Raw genomic sequence first — 19,157 nt, 5'->3', positions numbered from 1 at the left:
TTGTAGTGATGACAGAGTTCTGTTATTGCTGCGCAGATCAAAGACGCACCAGGGGGGTAGGTAAGGGAGTGCAGTTGCAGCTGTTTCCACTGCTGGGTTCCCCAGTTTGCCCGGTGGGGGCAGTAAGGGAGTTCTTCGCAGTTTGCCCAGTCAGGGAGGGGCTGTTATTGTTACATGGGGATTTCAGTTTGTGTCAGTTTTCTGAAAAAGTCTTAGGGGAGCGGGTTTGGATCACACACAATACGGCTCGCACTCCCGCATCAGGCAGCCACAGAGGCCGCCCGATGTGGGTTGGATGAGGCGACCGTAAAACAGATTGGTAGATGGGAATCCAAGAGATTCCGTACTTACATTCGCCCGCAGTTGTTGGTGGATTAGCTGTTGAAGGAGAGGGAGGGATAGTAGTGGGGTGTATGTCATTATGTTGTTTTCTTTTTCATTCGTGGTGAGTGTTTAGTGTTTTTTTTTATTGGTGCTATCCTGTGGTGTTTGTTCATTCTTTTCTTTCAGATGGAGTGCACCTACGCCTCGTCTGGATTATTGGCCATACATATGTTTTTTGGGGGGCCAAGCGAGCAGACGTTGGCAGGCAGCAGGGGATTTCTAGGAGGGAGGCATGTATTCACTGGTTGGGGATACCTGGGATGATGTGGAGTAGCGTCATGCCAGAGGTTTATCATGCCGGTTTTGCACGTCTGGTCCGGCCACCTGACATTTTGGTACTTCATGTTGGCGGGAACGATTTGGGGGTTCAGTCTATTCTAGAGCTAATTATGGACGTCAAGTCTGATTTCTTGAGGCTCCACACGGCCTTTACTGACATGCTGGTGTTGTGGTCCGACATTGTTGCTCGGAAAACTTGGCACCTGGCATGGTCAGTGGTGAGGCTCAATAAGGCTCGCATAAAGGTAAACAAGGTGGCGGGAAGATTTATTACTTGGAATGGGGGCATGGTCATCTGCCACATGGAGTTGGAATCCAATACCGACTTGTACCTCAGAGGAGATGGGGTTCACCTGTCTGCAGTGGGGATTGATTTATGGGCGCTGGGTCTACAGGACAGGATTCAGTGGGCCCTGCGAGTGTGGAGGGGCCCTTAAGGGTAAGGTGTTATCCTTGCGGGATGTGGCAGTGTTTTGGTCTTTGATGGTGTCAGAAAAACATACGAGATTGATGTGTTGGGGACTCATCGGTAGTATGGGCCCCTCTGGTGTATTCCAGTTAGAACAGTTAGCTGGAATACGGTAATGGTTGCACTGCGGGAATGGGGTTGTCTCCGAGCTGGTTTGGTGCGGCTGGAGGCCTATCATGGAGAAAGGTCCCGCAGTGTAGTGGTGGAATATGTGTTAAGATCGGGGTGCCGTCAAAGACCAACAGACTGAGTGATTAATAGTTGTTGTTTATAGATGTTTAAATGTTAAGTTTTTAAATATTAATATTTTGTTAATAAAAAGGCTGCTATGGCCATTTATATGCCAAATTCAGGTGTGGTCTCGTTAATTTAGATAATGGTAAGGGGGAAGGTGTTGTATGAGTGGTTAGGCAGTATAAAGAAGGTTGGGGACATCTGGGCTACATTGGTCATGTATTTCTTTGCAGTTTCTAAGAAACCCTGAAGAATGGTTGGAGGAGGCCAAAAATTTCAAAAACTGTCATGATCGGACATCAGAAGCTGTGTACCAACGATCAGATTATTGCTCCTAATGCATTTTATATTCTTTCCGATTTTCTAAATGTGTGTACTAGGCTTTACACAGAGCTGCAGGATCATGTAACCCGACTGGAGCAGTTTCAAAATAGCCTTTTGTTTTTTTTCACAGGTTAGACAGGATAGGTAGGAAGAGGGGGGAGAGATCATTATTAGGAATAGTTATAATTAGGGTTTTCTTCCACTTTAATATGTTTCCCCTTCACAACAGAACTTAAAATAACAGCAGGTGATAGTAATAAAACAGGTACAGTACATATCACAGTTTTGGCTATCATTACACCAGTTCTGTAAATTTCAGTGAGTAGATTATTGTCATAGCAGATGAAATAATGTGTATAGCTCGATCTAGCTTCTGCTTTTGTCGTTGCACCAACAGAATGGAAATGTTCCACAGCACAGCTGCAGTCTGGGGTCCCAAATGTTTTTTAGCCCATAGATCTGTTGAGGCACTGAATGCAACGTTGAGTTATGATGTGCTGTAGCCAGTTGTGTTTTCTGTAGCACTTCCTTATAGAACACAGAGTCATTGGGCAGAGGATTCGCCTCAAAAGGATCATTGGAAACGTTGAAAAGTAATGGGGGAATGTGGTATGCAGCATTTTCTCCACTGCAAGAACAATGCTTTGAACCATAGCATGCATTTGCTCCTGCTGGGAATTTTGGAGAAATATAGTGGACTTTCCAAGTGGTATTACCTATTGACAAATACAAAGAAATATTAGATTGTATAATTAATCCAAAATCATCAAATCAAATTTATTCTTTCTGAAAGCTATGCAAGTTAAGAGCTTACTGTGCTATTATTCAAGTTGAAGGCACACTGCTTTTTTTCAACTTGATATTAATGTAAGCGAGGACTTAAACAATTTTTATCTAATTACCGTAAGTATGTAAAAATGCCATAACCAGACTAGCTGGTTTTAGGGTGAGTGATAATTGGTCTCTGATTTGCCTGTGACTGGTAAATAACTGCTGCAGATAGTTTTTTTTTTTTTTTTTACAGTTCTTCATACTATGGCAAGTCAGAGTATACGATGCTATCATTTTTATTGTGTTTACCAACATAGGATTAGACCAGGGATTTTTAAACTCTTTAATCTGAAGAGCCAAAAATGAAATTTGTTATTTTACTGGCACCTTCACGGTACTATAACCACCCACATCATTTTTACTGGATAACTGTTATGCCCTGTACACACGATTGGTCATTCCGACAACAAAATCCATCAGATTTTTTCCTACGGATGTTGGGTCAAACTTGTCTTACATACACATGGTCGCACAAAGCTGTCGGAAATTCCGAACGTCAAGAACGCGGTGACGTACAACACGTATGACGGCACTAGAAAGAGGAAGTTCAATACCAAGTGCCTTTGGGCTTCTTCCACTAATCTTGTGTTAGTAGAAGTTTGGTGACAGACGATTCACGCTTTTCAGCCTCCTGCTTTTCCGATCGTTACTGCTCTTCGGTTTGTGCTGGCCTTTCTGTTATTCAGTGCTTTCTGCTAGTTCGTTCTGACCAGCTGACCGTTTTGAAGCCATGAGGACCCTCACCGTGGACCAGAGGGTTTATAACTACCTGTAGTGATATATTATAGTGGGTGTAGATAATTAATTAGTAGTTATTATAATGATGATGCAAGTACTCTTCCGCAGCAACCCAATTCTTCCAGAGAGATGCACTTCATTGACTTCAAACACAGAACAAAGTCCAAAGTCCACAGATGACAAAAATCCGACAGAGTAAATGTAATTTAGAGTCCCATTTTTCCTAGATTTGCGCCTTCATAGTCACACACAGACAAGACTAAACTATAGACTGAACGCCATGTTATATTCACTAAACACTGAATGGCTGAGCAATTTGATTGGCTGTTTCCATTTAGGCCTTTGATATGCTTCTGCCTTTCAGACAGACAATGACCCCTAGCCATGAACAGCTGCAGTCATAAACTGCCCTAATTTGCATTCTTGCATATTAACATCAACAAGTCCCCTTTGTTATGTGTAATTAGATTAACAGATACCAACGTAGCCTGTTTCACTCACCCCTTCCTGGCCTGGTCAATCTTGTACTGTATGTGTGTGTGTGTATGTATGTATGTATGTATGTATGTATATATATATATATATATATATATATATATATATATATATATATATATATATATATATAAAATCCCACATAAATCTACCAACATATTATAACACTATCGTCTGGCCAGAGCCAGAAGAGTGGTGGAGAACGTTTTCGGGATAATGGCCAGCCTGTTCCGCCTATTCCTTACGCATGGTGGAATATAAACCTAACCAGATAATCCTTGCATGCTGCATTCTACACAACTCTTTAAGGAGAAATTCAATGAACTATGTTGCCTCAGTTGACTCGGTGACCCCGCCTTCCTCTGACGCACGGATACTTCCCTGTTGCTTACCCCGTGTTGTCAGAGGGGGCGGGGTCACCTGGGTACGTAAACAGGTGACCCCGCCCCCCTCTGACAACACGGGGAAAGCCACAGGAAATTCCCAGTGCGTCAGAGGAGGGCCACAGGGGTCACCGGGTGGCCCCGCCCTCCATTATATAAGAAATGTCAGAAGAACCGAAGCGTCACACGGCGGAAGACTCCCACTGAGGCGGATCGTACGGACAGATCGGAGAAGACGCCTGGAGGAAGATGCGGGACGAGAAGAGTGGACGAAGAAGAAGATGGAGAGGAAGAAGATGAATAAGATGGTGGAAGAAAAAGAACACCGAAAGAAGATGAAAGATGAAGAAATTAATAAAGGACTTGTCAAAAACCATCTCTTGTGTTTTAACATTTTTGACACTTTTTTTGTGAAATGGTAGGGGTACATTTGTACCCCATTACCAATTCACACGGGGGGGCAGTATCTGGGGGTCCCTTTTGTTAAAGGGGGCTTCCAGATTCCGATAAGCCCGCAGATCCCCACAACCACCGGCCAAGGGTTGTGGGGATGAGGCCCTTCTCCCCATCAACATGGGGACAAGGTACTTTGGGGGGCTACCTCAAAGCACCCTCCCAATGTTGAGGGCATGTGGCCTGGTACGGTTCAGGAGGGGGGGCACTATCTCTTCCCCCCCCCTCTTTTCCTGCGGCCTGCCAGGTTGCGTGCTTGGATAAGGGTCTGGTATGGATTTCTGGGGGGACCCCAGGCCATTTTTTTTTAATTTTGGCGCAGGGTTCCCCTTAATATCCATACCAGACTTGAAGGGCCTGGTATGGAATTTAGGGGGACCCCCACGCATTTTTTTTTTTTTAATTTTGGTTCGGGGTTCCCCTGTGGGGAAATCCCATGCCGTTTTTATCAATGAACTTTTATGTGTATTGTCGGACCGACAATTCAAGGCATACTATAGACACCCCCCAGGTATGATATTTAAAGGAATATTACACTTTTATTGTTTCACTTTAAGCATTATTAAAATCACTGCTCCCGAAAAAACGGCCGTTTTTAAAACTTCTTTTTGCATTGAAAAATGTCCCCTGGGACAGGACCCAGGTCCCAAAACACTTTTTATGACAGTACCATGCACATAAGCCTTTAAAATTAGCACTTTTGATTTATCCCATAGACTTTTAAAGGGTGTTCCGCGGCTTTCGAATTTGCCGCGAACAACCCAAATTGTCCGCTGTTCGGCGAACAGCCAATGTTCGACTCATGTTTGACCTGAACATAAATCCCATCACTAGACATGAGTATGTCCAAACTGTGTTGATCTTGCCTTCATCAGATGGGGTGATGTCACCCCTGTAAAAGCCACATTTTGAAGATGCACACAAATTGAGAGTCAAAATGGGGATTTCCCTCCTGATCCCATGCCTAATGTCAACATGTGCTAGCTCCCATCATGGGGGATCAATGGACGTGTTTTGGGGGTGCAACCCCTTCCTCTCACCTAATTGAGTTGGGAGGAAGGGGTTGCACCCACAAAACTCGTACATTGATATCCCCTGATGGCAGATAGCACATGTTGACACACTGTGTGCATCTTCAAAATTTGGCTTTTCAAATACTTTACAACTTTTTTTAAATTAAAAAATACACAATAAAACGTTACAATTTTGTTATTTTTTTATATTCTGCCTAAATCATCAATGATGTTCTTCATTTTTTGTTGAACAGCATTGATGTTTTCCTTTATATTTTCTAAATCACAATTGCACCCCATTATGTCCCCGATGAGGATCTGGGCACTTTCACTTGTGAAATGAGATTCTTCTTCCACAACATCCACATCACCTAAAATAAAAAAAACACACCATGTATTACAAATATGCAGGCATACATCTATTACTTGAAGTTGTGGTCTCCGACACTCACCTGTTGTGGTCACTATTTCGCCCACTTCATAAACGTCTCCCTCCACATCCTCTGCTTGTGTTCTGGTGACTTCCCCTTTTTTCGGAGGTGGGGGGTCCCTGGTGTCCTCAGATGTCCCGAGTCTTTTCTCCCCTATGTGAATAAAATAAAGGTATACTTAGCACACAGATATTTGAGGCCAGAAATAGGAATATGAAACATTGCTTGGAAGTGTCGTCCAATTGTCTGTTTTGGCAGAGTTCCAAGCTGAAGAACATTTTATTTACTTTCCCAAGCTGGAATACTTCCCTTTTTTGTTAAAATATCACACATGGAGACACCCCTAGTATCCACTGGAGCACCTGTGTGGGACACCCTAAAAAGTTTGTTCTGGTGTCCCACACTAGTGCTCCTGCGTCCAGATGTGAAACCAGCTGCTGAGTGTCCTCTCCTTACACTGAATCAAGTTTAAATTTCATTGTAGTTACAAACCCATCTAGACAACAAACTTATTTTAATTAAAATAGGCCTGAACAAATGTAGTAAACCTGTATCTGCCAAAAACATCTTAAAGTGGGCGAACAAACAATGTTTCCTACGACTGATTACTGTGCCCATGAACATAAAAGTAGCCATTTTAAAATATACAACAGTAAAGAAAAGCACGTGGAGCAGCACGAACGTTAAGAAGAAGAATAGGAACACACGACAAAATACTTACTTTTTTGCAGCACTCTCTTGAATCTTCTGTACTGATCGTGCTCCCTCAATTTCAGGTCTGACCAGCGTTTCCTCAGTTGATCCTTGGATCGCCGTACCCCAAAATTCCTCTGCAGACTCTTCACAACTTTAGGCATGATCTTGGCCTTTCTCACATTTGGGTTTGGGTAAGGTCCATGCTAACCGTCATAGTCGGCCCTCTTCAAGATGTCCACCATCTCCACCATGACTACAAAGGCCATATTTGAGGCCTTCAATCTTCTCCGGGATCGTGAGGTTCGGGGCTCCGGCATTTTCGTTGTTGCTGCTGCTCTCCTCTACATGTACATGTTGTCTCGCTGCCATGTTCTCTCCCACTGCGCCAAAAAAGAAGGGGCAGGGAATAGACTACAAAGAACGTCAGGGGCGTGCAGAGTTTCATGCATGCACAGTGTATATAAAGCGTAACACGCGTGCATACAATCTGGGAGCGGAGGACGAAGTAATGGAAGCGACGAACGTTATAACGAAGGTACAGATTTAAGTTGGTGCATCAGTGGCCTATACTGCTTATAGATTGAGGCCTATATTATGTCAAGATTAGGAGAGTTTCGCCTCACATTAGGTTTGTCTTGTATTGTGTCTTGCAGAGAAAATTGATCTATTCAACAATGAGGACTTTATCCCCATATTCATTGATATGTACAGGGAGCTGCCCTGTCTGTGGCAGGTAAACCACCTATTTTATAACAATAAAACAAAGAGGAAGGCAGCGCTGGATCAATTGCTGGAATTTGTGAAGCCGGTGATCCCCACGGCAGACATCCCCTATTTGAAGGCCCTAATTGGTGGCATGAGGAGCACTTATAATAGGGAGCGCAAGAAGGTGCAGGAGATCAGGAGCTTCAGCAGACGACATTTATGTACCCAGGCTGTGGTACCATGACAGACTCCATTTTCTGGCAGGCCAGACTGAACCCAGGCCAGCATTCTCCAGTCTTCCTTCAAAGCTTCCTTCCCCCTAAGCTGAGGCTTCCAACGACCAACTTGGGCCTTTCAGGCAGCCACATGTGGAGGAGCCCAGCTTGAGTCAGGTATAGCATTCTTCTAAATATTTCTGTTTGTCAAATTAATGATGTTAAATATATGTTAGTTTTGATAACTAATTTCTGATTTCACAAAGTGTTTTATATATCAATAGACAGTAGTGGCCACAAATGATTGGGACAAGAATGAAAAATGCTGGGGTCAAAATGATAGTCTTTTCTATTTATCAACATTCAATTTGCAACAGTCATGAGCTGAAAATTGTGTGTGATTGATGAACCAAAAACTAAAACTATGTCCCTTTTTCATACACAGGAAAGTCTCAGCCAGGAGGAGGCCGTGGAAAGTGGCACCCAGGAGGTGGCGGGGGTAAGTGGCAGCCAGGAGGTGGCAGGGCCCAGTAACCTGCCAGAATCCCAGGTCCCTCCCCTCTGCCTTCCAAAAAAAAAGTGCCAGGAAGAGGAGTAACCTGAAGGAGGCAGCAATTGGCCTATTTCTGAAGGCTACTGCGGCCCACAGAAACCCCCCCCAGTCTTCAAGAGGACTATGCCTACTTGACAGCCTGCAAAATGCTGGAAATGGAGGAGGGCCAACGCCTCTTATGTGAGGAAGTGATCTTACAAGCCCTAAATAAGGGGTTGAGGGACGAACTCACAAGCCAAAGCCACATTTGTGAGTTCAACCATGGTCCTCCTCCTCTACCTCCACCTCCTGCCACAACTCCAACACCAAAGCTACAGCCTGGAAGGAAGCATCTAAGGAAGACCAGAGAGTGATGGCCTGGGTCTGACAAAAGATGCAGGCTGTTTTATGACCACAGACTGGGGACATATATGTCATCTGCTGCTGTTCCTGATCTCTTGTAGTCCTGAACCGGATTGTGCTCCCTATTATAAGGACTCCTCAGGCCACCAATTTTGACTGTAAAATTATTGATGTCTGCCCTGAGGTACAAAGGCTTCGCAAATTTCACCAGTTTCTCCAGAGTTGCCTTCCTCTTTATTTTGGTATGACCCAGAATAAATGGCTATTTATTTTTCACAAATACTTGCCTATGTGTTTTACTTCAAAAAGGACAGTTTGTTTGTGAGTAGGCAGGTACATTTCCAAAATACAATGTGAAATTAACAAGGGACACCAACACCAACCATCTCCTTGAGGTAAAAAAAATACAAGATAATAATGGTGTTGTGGTAACTTGACACACAAAACGAGAAATATCATGGAGAGCACTAGAAAAATAAACAAATGTAGATCTTGATAAAAAAAAAAAAGAAAAAAAAAAACATTATTATGGAGATGTGACGAAAAACAAATTTAATATTATTCATGAGTTAACGAGAAATACTAAAGAAATCAGTTTGTCAGAACTCTGTGTGAATATCAGCAGCAAAACAACTTCATTATTCTAGGTTTATAAAGAAAAAGAGAAAGCGCTGCATTAAACAATTTAAAACATTGCAGCGTGACGAATGTGCTATATCCATTACGAACGCTAGTTTTACCAGACCGAGCACTTCCGTCTCGTAATTTATTCTGAGCATGTGTGGCACTTTGTGTGTCGGAATTGTCTACACACTATCGGAATTTATGCAAACGGATTTTGTTGTGGGAAAATTTTAGATCCAGCTCTCAAACATTGTGTGTCGGAATTTCCGATGGAAAAAGTCCGATGGAGCCTACACACGGTCGGAATTTCCGACAACAAGCTCCGATCGCACATTTTCCGTCGGAAAGTCCGATCGTGTGTACAGGGCATTAGCCGACAGAACAAAACAGTATCAAGCTCTCCAAAAACGAAATAACATTGATACCGTTCAAATGCTCCAGTCTGTTGGACTGGCCACAATGTTTGCAGGTGCTGGTCAGGTAGAATACTGGTTCATCAAACACATTGAGGACTAGACACAGTAGGGAATTAATCATAGATCGTAAACCCTACTGGATGAAACACATTAGAGGAGTTCTCCCATGGGAAGGAGACCAAGCTGAAGCTTTTTTTTTTACTAAGTGTAGCTCACTATATGACGAGGCAATGTGGGGACGGGTCCCATTTTGTTATAGTACCAAGCTCATGGCTCCCTTTAACCAAGTGGTTAGGAAACATTTGCTTAGTCAAAATTGTAGCCTGCAATAAAAACTATGTCTCCACTAGGGATGAGCCGAACACCCGCCGGTTCGGTTCACAGCAGAACAAGCGAACAGGCAAAAAATTTGTTCGAACACACGAACACCATTAAAGTCAATGGGACATGAACGTGAAAAATCAAAAGTGCTAATTTTAAAGGCTTATATGCAAGTTATTGCCATAAAAACTGTTTGGGGACTGGGCCCTGCCCCAGGGGATATGTATCAATACAAACAAAAATTTTAAAAACGGCAGTTTTTTCGGGAGCAGTGATTTTAATAATGCTTAAAGTGAAACAATAAAAATGAAATATTCCTTTAAATATCCTGCCTGGGGGGTGTCCTTAGTATGCCTGTAAAGTAGCGCATTTCCCGTGTTTAGAACAATACCACAGCAAAATGAAATTTCTAAAGGAAAAAATGCCATTTAAAACTACTTGCGGCTGTAATATATTGTCGGGTCCCGTCAATATAGATGAAAATCATTGAAAAAAAATGGCATGGGTTCCCCCCAGTCCATTACCAGGCCCTTTGGGTCTGGTATGGATATTAAAGGGAAACCTGCACCCAAATTTAAAAAAAAATGGTGTGGGGGTCCCCCAGGCACTATAACTCTGAACAGCAGTGTATATATACTATACGGCCTGCCCTATATGCTCTGCAGAAAATTGGGCCTTAGGTGTTGGTGGTACCAGAACACTGTAAGCCCTCACAGTTACTCTTGGTGAGCACAGGAACGGGCCCTGCTGTGAAATATTATATCAAAAACTGTAATTACATGCCCCTGTTACACAGGGGCAGAAACATTGGGCCTTTGGTGTTGGTGGTACTAGAACATGGTAAGCCCTCACAGTTACTCTTGTTGGGTGCAGGAACAGGCCCTGCTGTGAAATATTAGATCAAAAATTGTAATTACATGCCTCTGTTCAACAGGGGCAGAAAAATTGGGCCTTGAGTGGTGGTGGTGCCACAACACTGTTACCCCTCACATATACTCTTGTTGGGTGCAGGAACGGGCCCTGCTGTGAAATATTTGATAAAAAATTGTAAATACATGCCCCTGCTAAACAGGGGCAGAAAAATCAGGCCTTGGGTGGTGGGGGTGGTGCCCTAAACCAAAAATATTGTTGGAAGCTAGCATCATCAAGATTGAGGAGGAATAGGATAGTCAGCATAGGCAGTCTTCAAGAGATCCCACATCCATAGCAAATTCAATCAGTTACATCAGCATCAGGTGCTTGATAGCTGCTGATCCAAGACTGATTCATTTTTATGAATGTGAGCCTTTCAACGGAGTCTGGACAGGCGCACTCTTTGATCTGTTACAAACCCTCCAGCAGCACTGAATGTGCATTCAGAAAGCACGCTGGATGCAGGACAGGCCAGTAGCTCAATTGCATACTGAGCAAGTACTGGCCAGTGGGCCATCCTCAGGACCCAATAACCCAGTGGATGCTCTGTTGGAAAGGTCTCCAAGTCTGCTCTTGCCCCTAGATATTCCTGCAGATGCTGGCGATGGTTACTTGAATCGATCAGACCTTGGCGCTGGGGACTGAAAATTGTTTAGAGGCATCGGTCAGCTGGCCACCTTCTCCACCGCTCTTCCTCTGACTGAACGAAGCCTCAGCAACATGTTGTCCAGCACGAGGAAACTGTAACCTCCCAGGGTCTGGAAATGCATTGCACAAACCTTTCTTCAAGATCTCCTGAATATGTTTTATCCTCTGCTCCCTCTGCAAAGGCAGTTCTGCAATCTTACCCTTGTAACATGGATCAAGAAGGGTTGCCAGCCAGTAATGATTCCTCTCCTTGATACCACGAATCCTAGGGTCCTTTTGCAGGTTTTGCAGAATCAGGGAGGCCATGCAGCGTAGGTTTGCAGAGGCATTCGATTCTGAGTCCTCTGGGTCACTAAGGATCACATTATCCATAACTACCTCCTCCCAGCCACGTACAACTCCTTGGGTTTATGGAGACTGAAAAAAATCCCTTGAAGACTGCTGCTGAGTGTTATCCTCTACATCCATGCTGACACAATCCTCCTCCTCCTCTTTTTCCTGTGTGTTTGGTGGGCCCGCAGGAATGCTATCTGGATAAAGGGGGCCTTGAGAGGTAAGGAAGTCCTCCTCCTCTTCCTCCTGCTGTTCTGCCTCAAGTGCCCTGTACATGATTCCACAAAGTGTGTGCTCCAACAGGAAGACTAGAGGGACAGTGTCACTGATGCATGCTTTGTCGCACCTCACCATCCTTGTGGCCTCCTCAAATGTTGACAGGATAGTGCATGCATCCTTGATCAGTAGCCACTGGCGTGGTGAAAAGAAGCCAAGCTCCCCGACCCTGTCCTGGTGCCATACTCGCACAGGTACTCATTGATGGTCCTCTGCTGTGTGCGCAGCCGCTGCAGCATTGCCAAATTTGAGTTCCCACGTGGTGGGCATGTCACAAATGAGGTGGTTGGTGGGCAGGTCGAAAGGAAGGAAGGCGAGAAATTAAATATGTCTCTCTTTAAGGGTTGCACTTTTTCCCCCCAATCTCTTCAGCTCCAAACTCCAATTCTTAGATGTGATGGCTGCATGACGACACATTTAATTTCTCGGCTTCCTTCCTTTCTATTATTCTCACTGTCTGGTATTGCAGGCAGTATCTGGATCCTGGTTCATTGGAGCTGCGCATACCCAATAGGAATACTAGCATAGTCAGTGGATATTCCTGAAAAGTGGCAACAAAAAGATATACTTGTGATGCTTGATTTTACCAGATTTCTGGTGAGTTTAACCCCAAAGGGGCAAGTTTCTTCTCACGTGGTGACAAGCCTGGGTGTGTGGTGTATGAATTTATGAACTTTCATCACCTATAAGAAAATTTGATTCATTCACCTGAAACCACTTCACTGGACTCTTTCTCTTTACTTGTATGAGGGATTGTACAAAAGCGTGTCATAAGTATATAGATTGAATGTTTATAGAATAATAAAAAATATAAAAAAAAGGATAATAAAAAATATAAGAATAAAAAAAAAAAAAAATAATAATAATAATGTGAAAAAATAATAAAGATAAATAAATGATAGGGGAAGAGAAAGTTGTAAGCATATATATTGTGGATGGGATGGCGGAGGAAGAGGTGGGGGGGGGGGGAATGGTGAAGTGGCATGGGGCTGGCTGGCCATGATACTAGAGGTATATCAGAAAGGGCCAGGGGGTGCGTATGTGTTATACACTGGGGCTATGTGGATAGGGGTAATGGGTGGGATACAAGTATATACTCACACTAGTATACAAGTATACCCACGCACGTATTCCACATAGACAGTGAGTAGACAAGGCAGTGACTAAATGATGGATGGAACAATGAATAAGACAACGGATAAGACAATGGATGACACAATACATGGTAAATTGGGAGAAGATGATGTGATGGGGCAGGGATGTGGTGGGGATCACAACAGAATGTTAATTTCGATGCCTTCATTGAGGCCTCCTGGCGATAAAGTGTCCAGTGTGTATATCCAGTAGTTTTCTCTTTCACACAACCTTTTGTAGCATTCAGCAGTAGGGAGGGTGGGTGGAATAGACTCAATAACCCATACGCGTAGCCCTGAAGATGTTTGTCCATGATGTTCTTTAAAATGTCTCAGTACGCTATGTTTATCAATGCCCTTCTCTACAAGGTTACGGTGCTCACCAAACCTTTTGCGGAGCGGGCGTATAGTGCGGCCTACGTATAGCAGGCCACTGGGGCATGTGAGGCAATAGACCACATAATCTGAACCACAATTGAAAAAGTTGGGGATGACATATAGTTTACCCTTATGATGGAAGTCTTTTTGTCTATGTGTAACGTGAGCGCATGTGAGGCAGAGGGACTTCCTACATTGATACATGCCTTTGATGTTAAAGAAGGTTAACGGGGCACTGCCGGTGGGGCGTGCTGTTTTCACTTTGCTGGGTGCTATTTGGGCCTTTATATTCTTAGCCCGTCTGTAGGTGACCAGTGGTTTATCACTTATGGTGGGTTTTAGATGCGGATAGTTTACGCCCCTCCACCATACCATATAAACCACATAGGCCACCGGCATCTTCCTGACGACCACAGCCTACACCCACACCAAAAGGGGACCATCATCATCCACCACCCCCCGTGCCAGTTTCTTCCTCTAGTATACCCAAAACCTCCAAGAGTATAAAGAAGAAACCTCACACTGGCACCCTTACCTCTATCCCTTCTATACCGGTTACCCTTAAAGAGACACAGACCGGCATCCGCCATCCCATCCACAATATATATGCTTACAACTTTCTCTTCCCCTATCATTTATTTATCTTTATTAATTTTTTCACATTATTATTTTTTATTTATTTTTTATTTTTTATTATTCTTTTTTTTTATATTTTTTTATTATTCTATAAAAATATTTTTACATATATTTTTATTAATATTTTTATTTCTAATTTTCTTTTTCATTCTTACATTTATTTTTACATTTATTTATATATTATTATTTTTATTATTATTTTTATTTTATATTTATTATTATTATTTTTTTCATATTTTGATCTTCATTTCTATCTGTATTTTTATTCTTATTTTGATTTTATTTTTATATTTATTTTTATTTTTCTCTTTCCTTTTCTTCTTATTTTTATTTTCATTCTATTTCCCAGTATTCCCCACAGTATTCCTCTTCTTCCCAATACCCGTCTGGATACACACATCCCCTCATTCCCCAATCTTATGCGTCTCTTTAATTATATAATTTGTGTATATGTGTATATACACGTCAAAGGATTCTATAAAAATAATTCCTTATTTTTTATATTCACATTTGGTTACACATATATATATATATATATATATATATATATATATATATTACATCTTTATATGTTCCCTTCCATTTCCATCATTACGTCATTTCTCCTCTTATATATATCACCCATCTCTCCCTATAGTTATATACGTTCTCTTGTGCATTTTAGTGTATCGTTGTATTCCCTTCTCATATATTTACGTGTATGTATATGTGTGTATATATATATATATATATATATATATATATATATATATATATATATATATATATTCAGTTCCGGTCCACCATGATCAATATATCATTTCTCTTTATACAGACCGCCTTCTCCTCACCCCATATTCTATATTCTTTAACATAACATACTCATTCACATCACATTCTGTACCACTTAAATTTCCTCCAACCCCCCCCCCCCCCCCCCCGCCCTCTCCCCGTCCTCTCCCCGTCCCCCTTCACTCTCTTTCCATATTGTATACACCCCATCTCCATGGTTACCTATGCGCCCAGTTATCACACATAGTCCCGCCTTCCACCCAATCACCTCTCCTCCTCGTGCCTACGGTATAAGTTCCCACACTGTACATGGCCACCAGCATAGCCTGATGAAGGAGCACGCATGCTCCGAACGCGAAGCACCGCCCGCCTCACCCCGCTCCCGGAAGTGAAGACGCAGGTCAGCACGGTGCTCCACGGAGGATCCATGACCCACAACCTAGCCACCCGGAGGCTCTGAGGACCCTCGGCACCACCGGAACAGCTACCAGGACCCAGGTCACAGGACTCACATCCCAGGACCCCCCCCACTGGCCCGTGACACCCACATCCCCCGGGAGCACGCGGATGATACTACTTTATATGCTGGTTGTTAGCAACTCAAAAAGTGAGTGTTTTTATCTATTGTAATAAATATTTTTAACATACATGCTGCACTTAGAGGGCGTCGTCCTCCTTTCTTTTTTATTGTTCCAGAGCGTCTTCTAGCTTTTATAGACAGGCTGCCTTCCATTTACTCAGCATCATTTTATCCTCACATGGACTAATACCTGAACTTGTGAAATATTAACTACCATCACCAAGTTCCCCCTCTCAGGAATCCCCAACCCACCCCCTTCCCCCCACCCTTATTGGTTTTGTATACCCGGCTATATCCATTGTGCACCATATTAACCCCTTGATTGCTCTAAGGGGGAACATGGTAAGCTCACGTGGCTTGGAGAGGGGTACAGGTGACCTCTCCTGAGTCCCGTGTAAAAGCCTGAGAAAACCCAGTTTAAACTGGATGGAACCAGGCTAGTTAGGGATATAAAATAGGGGTTCCATCGCTAGCGGGCTCATTCGCCTCAGAAGGGGAGCTGTGGTGTTCTCCCTGGGGGTTATCTCCCTGAACAAACAGCATCTTCTGAGGCCGGAAAATGATTCTCCTGCAGCAGCTGATTGAGCGGGCAGGCGAGGATGGCGGGGAAGCCTAGATTCGCCAGTGCTTAGACCTACCTCGCTCTTCGAGTCAAGAGGCTCCGGTGGAAGCCGCAACATCCAGCGCTGGACCTGGGCTGGCATCGGCCGCGGAAAAGCGGCAAGCTGAAGTAGTCCGGGAGCCTGCACAGCACCAGGAAGAAGTTCGGCAGGAGGTCGTGGAAGAAGATCCGGGGCGGCTCCGAAGAGGAGGCAACACCTTCGTGAGTGAGGCAGCAAAGAGACGGCGTATCCCACGCCGTGGCTACTCCCCGCCTCGCTCTGCTGCTGCTAGAAGAGCTGGTCCTTCTCACGATCGCGGCAGAGGAGCGATGGGCGGCGTTAGGGGTATGTCCACCAATAGGCACAGGCGATCTCAACAAAGAGATGGAGCGTCGAGAGGCAGTTCGGTGGGCATGTCAGGAAGCAGATCTGGAGGCAGGATGAACGGCAGCATCGAATCAATGGATCGGGTTTCTTCTCAGAAAACTCAGCCGTCTCCATGGCAACAATCAGCTGTAACAGCAAGCGAAGCAGGGCCGTCACACAGGCCTGCTTCAGTATCTTCTGTGAATGAATCTCCAGATGGTAGGGATGGCCAGTTGTCAGCCACTTCATTGGGTCCTTATCAGCAAGGTATGAGTGAGTAGCTGAAACGTTATCTAAATTAGCAAAGGAATTACATTCTGTTAATAGTAACACTCAGACTGAAAAAAATTGTTCTGTATTAAATAATGATTTGTCAGCTGTTGGTGTTTGGTCGCCATCTAGTGGTTTATCTGCTAATTGCGATCAAACTCATCAAAATAATACAGATGTAGGTTTTTCTTCTTATCAGTCTGCTAAATCTCAGAATTTGCCTGAAACTTGTCTAAAAGAACCAATGTCCTGCGAGGTTACCCCTCTGGGTTATCATTTGTCGTTTTTAACTAAGGAGAAAATTTGGCAGGGGGGAATTTATTGACATTTTGTCTTTACTTCCATCCGCTAAAGATTTTATTGGTAAAACAGATAAAAAAGATGATGATGATAGGCGTAGACCTGTACAAAAATCTTTTAATAATTGGTTACAGGCATTTTGTATTTTTTCAGGAGTTTTGTGTGAAAAATCCCCTGATAAAAGTACTGGTTTATTTCAACACCTAGATATTATTATTGAAGCTTTCAGAAATTTTGGTGGAATCTCGTGGTATAGTTACGACGAAGCGTTTCGTCAAAAATTATCCGTTCATCCCAATCTAAAATGGGGAGTGAATGACATAGGCCTTTGGCTGAATCTTTTTCTACCCCAAAGACCAATTTATTCTAAGCAAATCACAAACACACAAATTGCAAGCAATTCCGGTTATAAAAAAGGAATATGCTTCAATTTTAATGACAGCCAGTGTAGATGGCCAAACTCATGCAAGTACAGACATGAGTGTGCTTTCTGCGCCGGTACCCATTCAGTATCCAAATGTTTTAAAAAAATGTCTGCAGCAAATCAAGAGTCGGGGAATTTTCAAAAAAGCAGCAACACCAGTGATGCTTCAAAATATGCTCCCATGGCTCAAATTGTTTCCAGATCAGTTGAAGGCTCAACTTCTCATTGAAGGCTTTAGGGATGTTTTTTTATTACCGGGTTTTTCGGGACAGGGCTGTAGACTAGTTATTAGTTTAAAATCAGTAGATTAATTTCCCAACATAGTTTTATCAAAAATGAATACTGAAATTTTAGAAGGTAGAGTAGAAGGTCCGTTTAGTTCCCCCATTTTAAGGATTTTAGGATTTCTCCTTTAGGTATTGTCCCCAAAAAGGAAAAAAAATCCTCTAGATTAATCCATCATTTATCATTTCCCAAAGGTGATTCTCTCAATGATCAAATTGATGATAGTTTGTCATCAGTTTCCTATGCTTCTTTTGAGGATGCCCTTACAAAGCTTAGATGCTTGGGTAAAGGTGCTATGATGGCAAAAGCGGATGTTAAATCAGCTTTTCGCCTCCTTCCAATTAACCCAGCATGCTTTAATTCCCTAGGTCTTTTCTTTAACGACAAATTTTATTTTGATAAATGTCTACCAATGGGTTGCTCTTTGTCTTGTTCTTATTTTGAATCTTTTTCTTCCTTTATAGAATGAGTGGTTTCTTTTATATCCAGTTCAGAATTTTTCATACATTATTCAGGCAATTTTTTATTTTTAGGTCCTCCTAGTTCCCCTGATTGTTTTAATTTATTAAATAATTTTTTTCAAATTTGTAGTCACTTTGGTATCCCTTTGGCAAAAGAGAAAACGATCTGGCCTTCAACTTGTTTGGAGTTTCTAGGTATCATCATTGATACAAATTTGATGGAATTTAGGCTTCCTGATTCTAAAGTTGAAAAACTTAGAACGTTACTGTTGGTTTTAATTAGAAAAAAGAAAGTCTGTCTAAAGGATATGCAGTCTCTTTTGGGTCTTTTAGCATTTGCTACCAGAATTATGCCGGTGGGAAAATTTTTTTCCAGAAGGCTATATCTTTTAATCTCTGGTTTAAAATCACCATTTTCTCATATCCGATTGTCGCATGATATGAAAGAAGACCTAATAGTTTGGCTGCAGTTCCTTTATCACTTCAATGGTAAAGCTATGTGGCAGGAAGAATTCATTTTGGATAAAAATTTCTTTCTAATTTACGGATTCCGCAGGATCTGTTGGTTTTGCCGCTATTTGGCGGAACAATTGGTGTGCAGAGAGTTGGAATCCAATTTGGCAAGTTAAAGGATATTTAAAAAACATAGTTCTATTGGAATCATTTGCCATTGTTGTAGCCATCCAGATTTGGGGATCTTTTTTCAAAAATAAGAGGATTCTGATAAGAACGGATAATAAAGGAGTTATGTCTGCCATCAACTGTTTGACATCTAAGTCTCCACCAGTCATCACCCTTTTAAGGCATATGATTTTTAAATGTTTAAGTCTAAACATTTGGTTAAAAATGTTCACATTCCAGGTAAGGACAATGATT

At 42.7% G+C, this 19,157-nt stretch overlaps 1 protein-coding gene across 1 annotated transcript in view; it reads right to left on the bottom strand.

The window, feature by feature from the left end:
- Positions 1 to 1,891: 1,891 nt before the first annotated feature.
- LOC141128835 (arylsulfatase H-like) overlaps positions 1,892 to 19,157 on the bottom strand; it is a 105,931-nt gene continuing 88,665 nt past the window's right edge. Inside the window, exon 9 of the mRNA XM_073616388.1 lies at positions 1,892 to 2,406. Coding sequence (XP_073472489.1) covers positions 2,057 to 2,406 — 350 coding nt within the window. The 3' untranslated portion in view covers positions 1,892 to 2,056. The remainder of the gene's footprint in view (positions 2,407 to 19,157) is intronic.

Source organism: Aquarana catesbeiana, linkage group LG02 (assembly GCF_042186555.1).
Source record: "Aquarana catesbeiana isolate 2022-GZ linkage group LG02, ASM4218655v1, whole genome shotgun sequence".
Taxonomy (NCBI): Eukaryota; Metazoa; Chordata; class Amphibia; order Anura; family Ranidae; genus Aquarana; species Aquarana catesbeiana.
The sequence above is the reverse complement of the archived record's forward strand: the minus strand, read 5'-3'. Positions and strand labels throughout refer to the sequence as shown.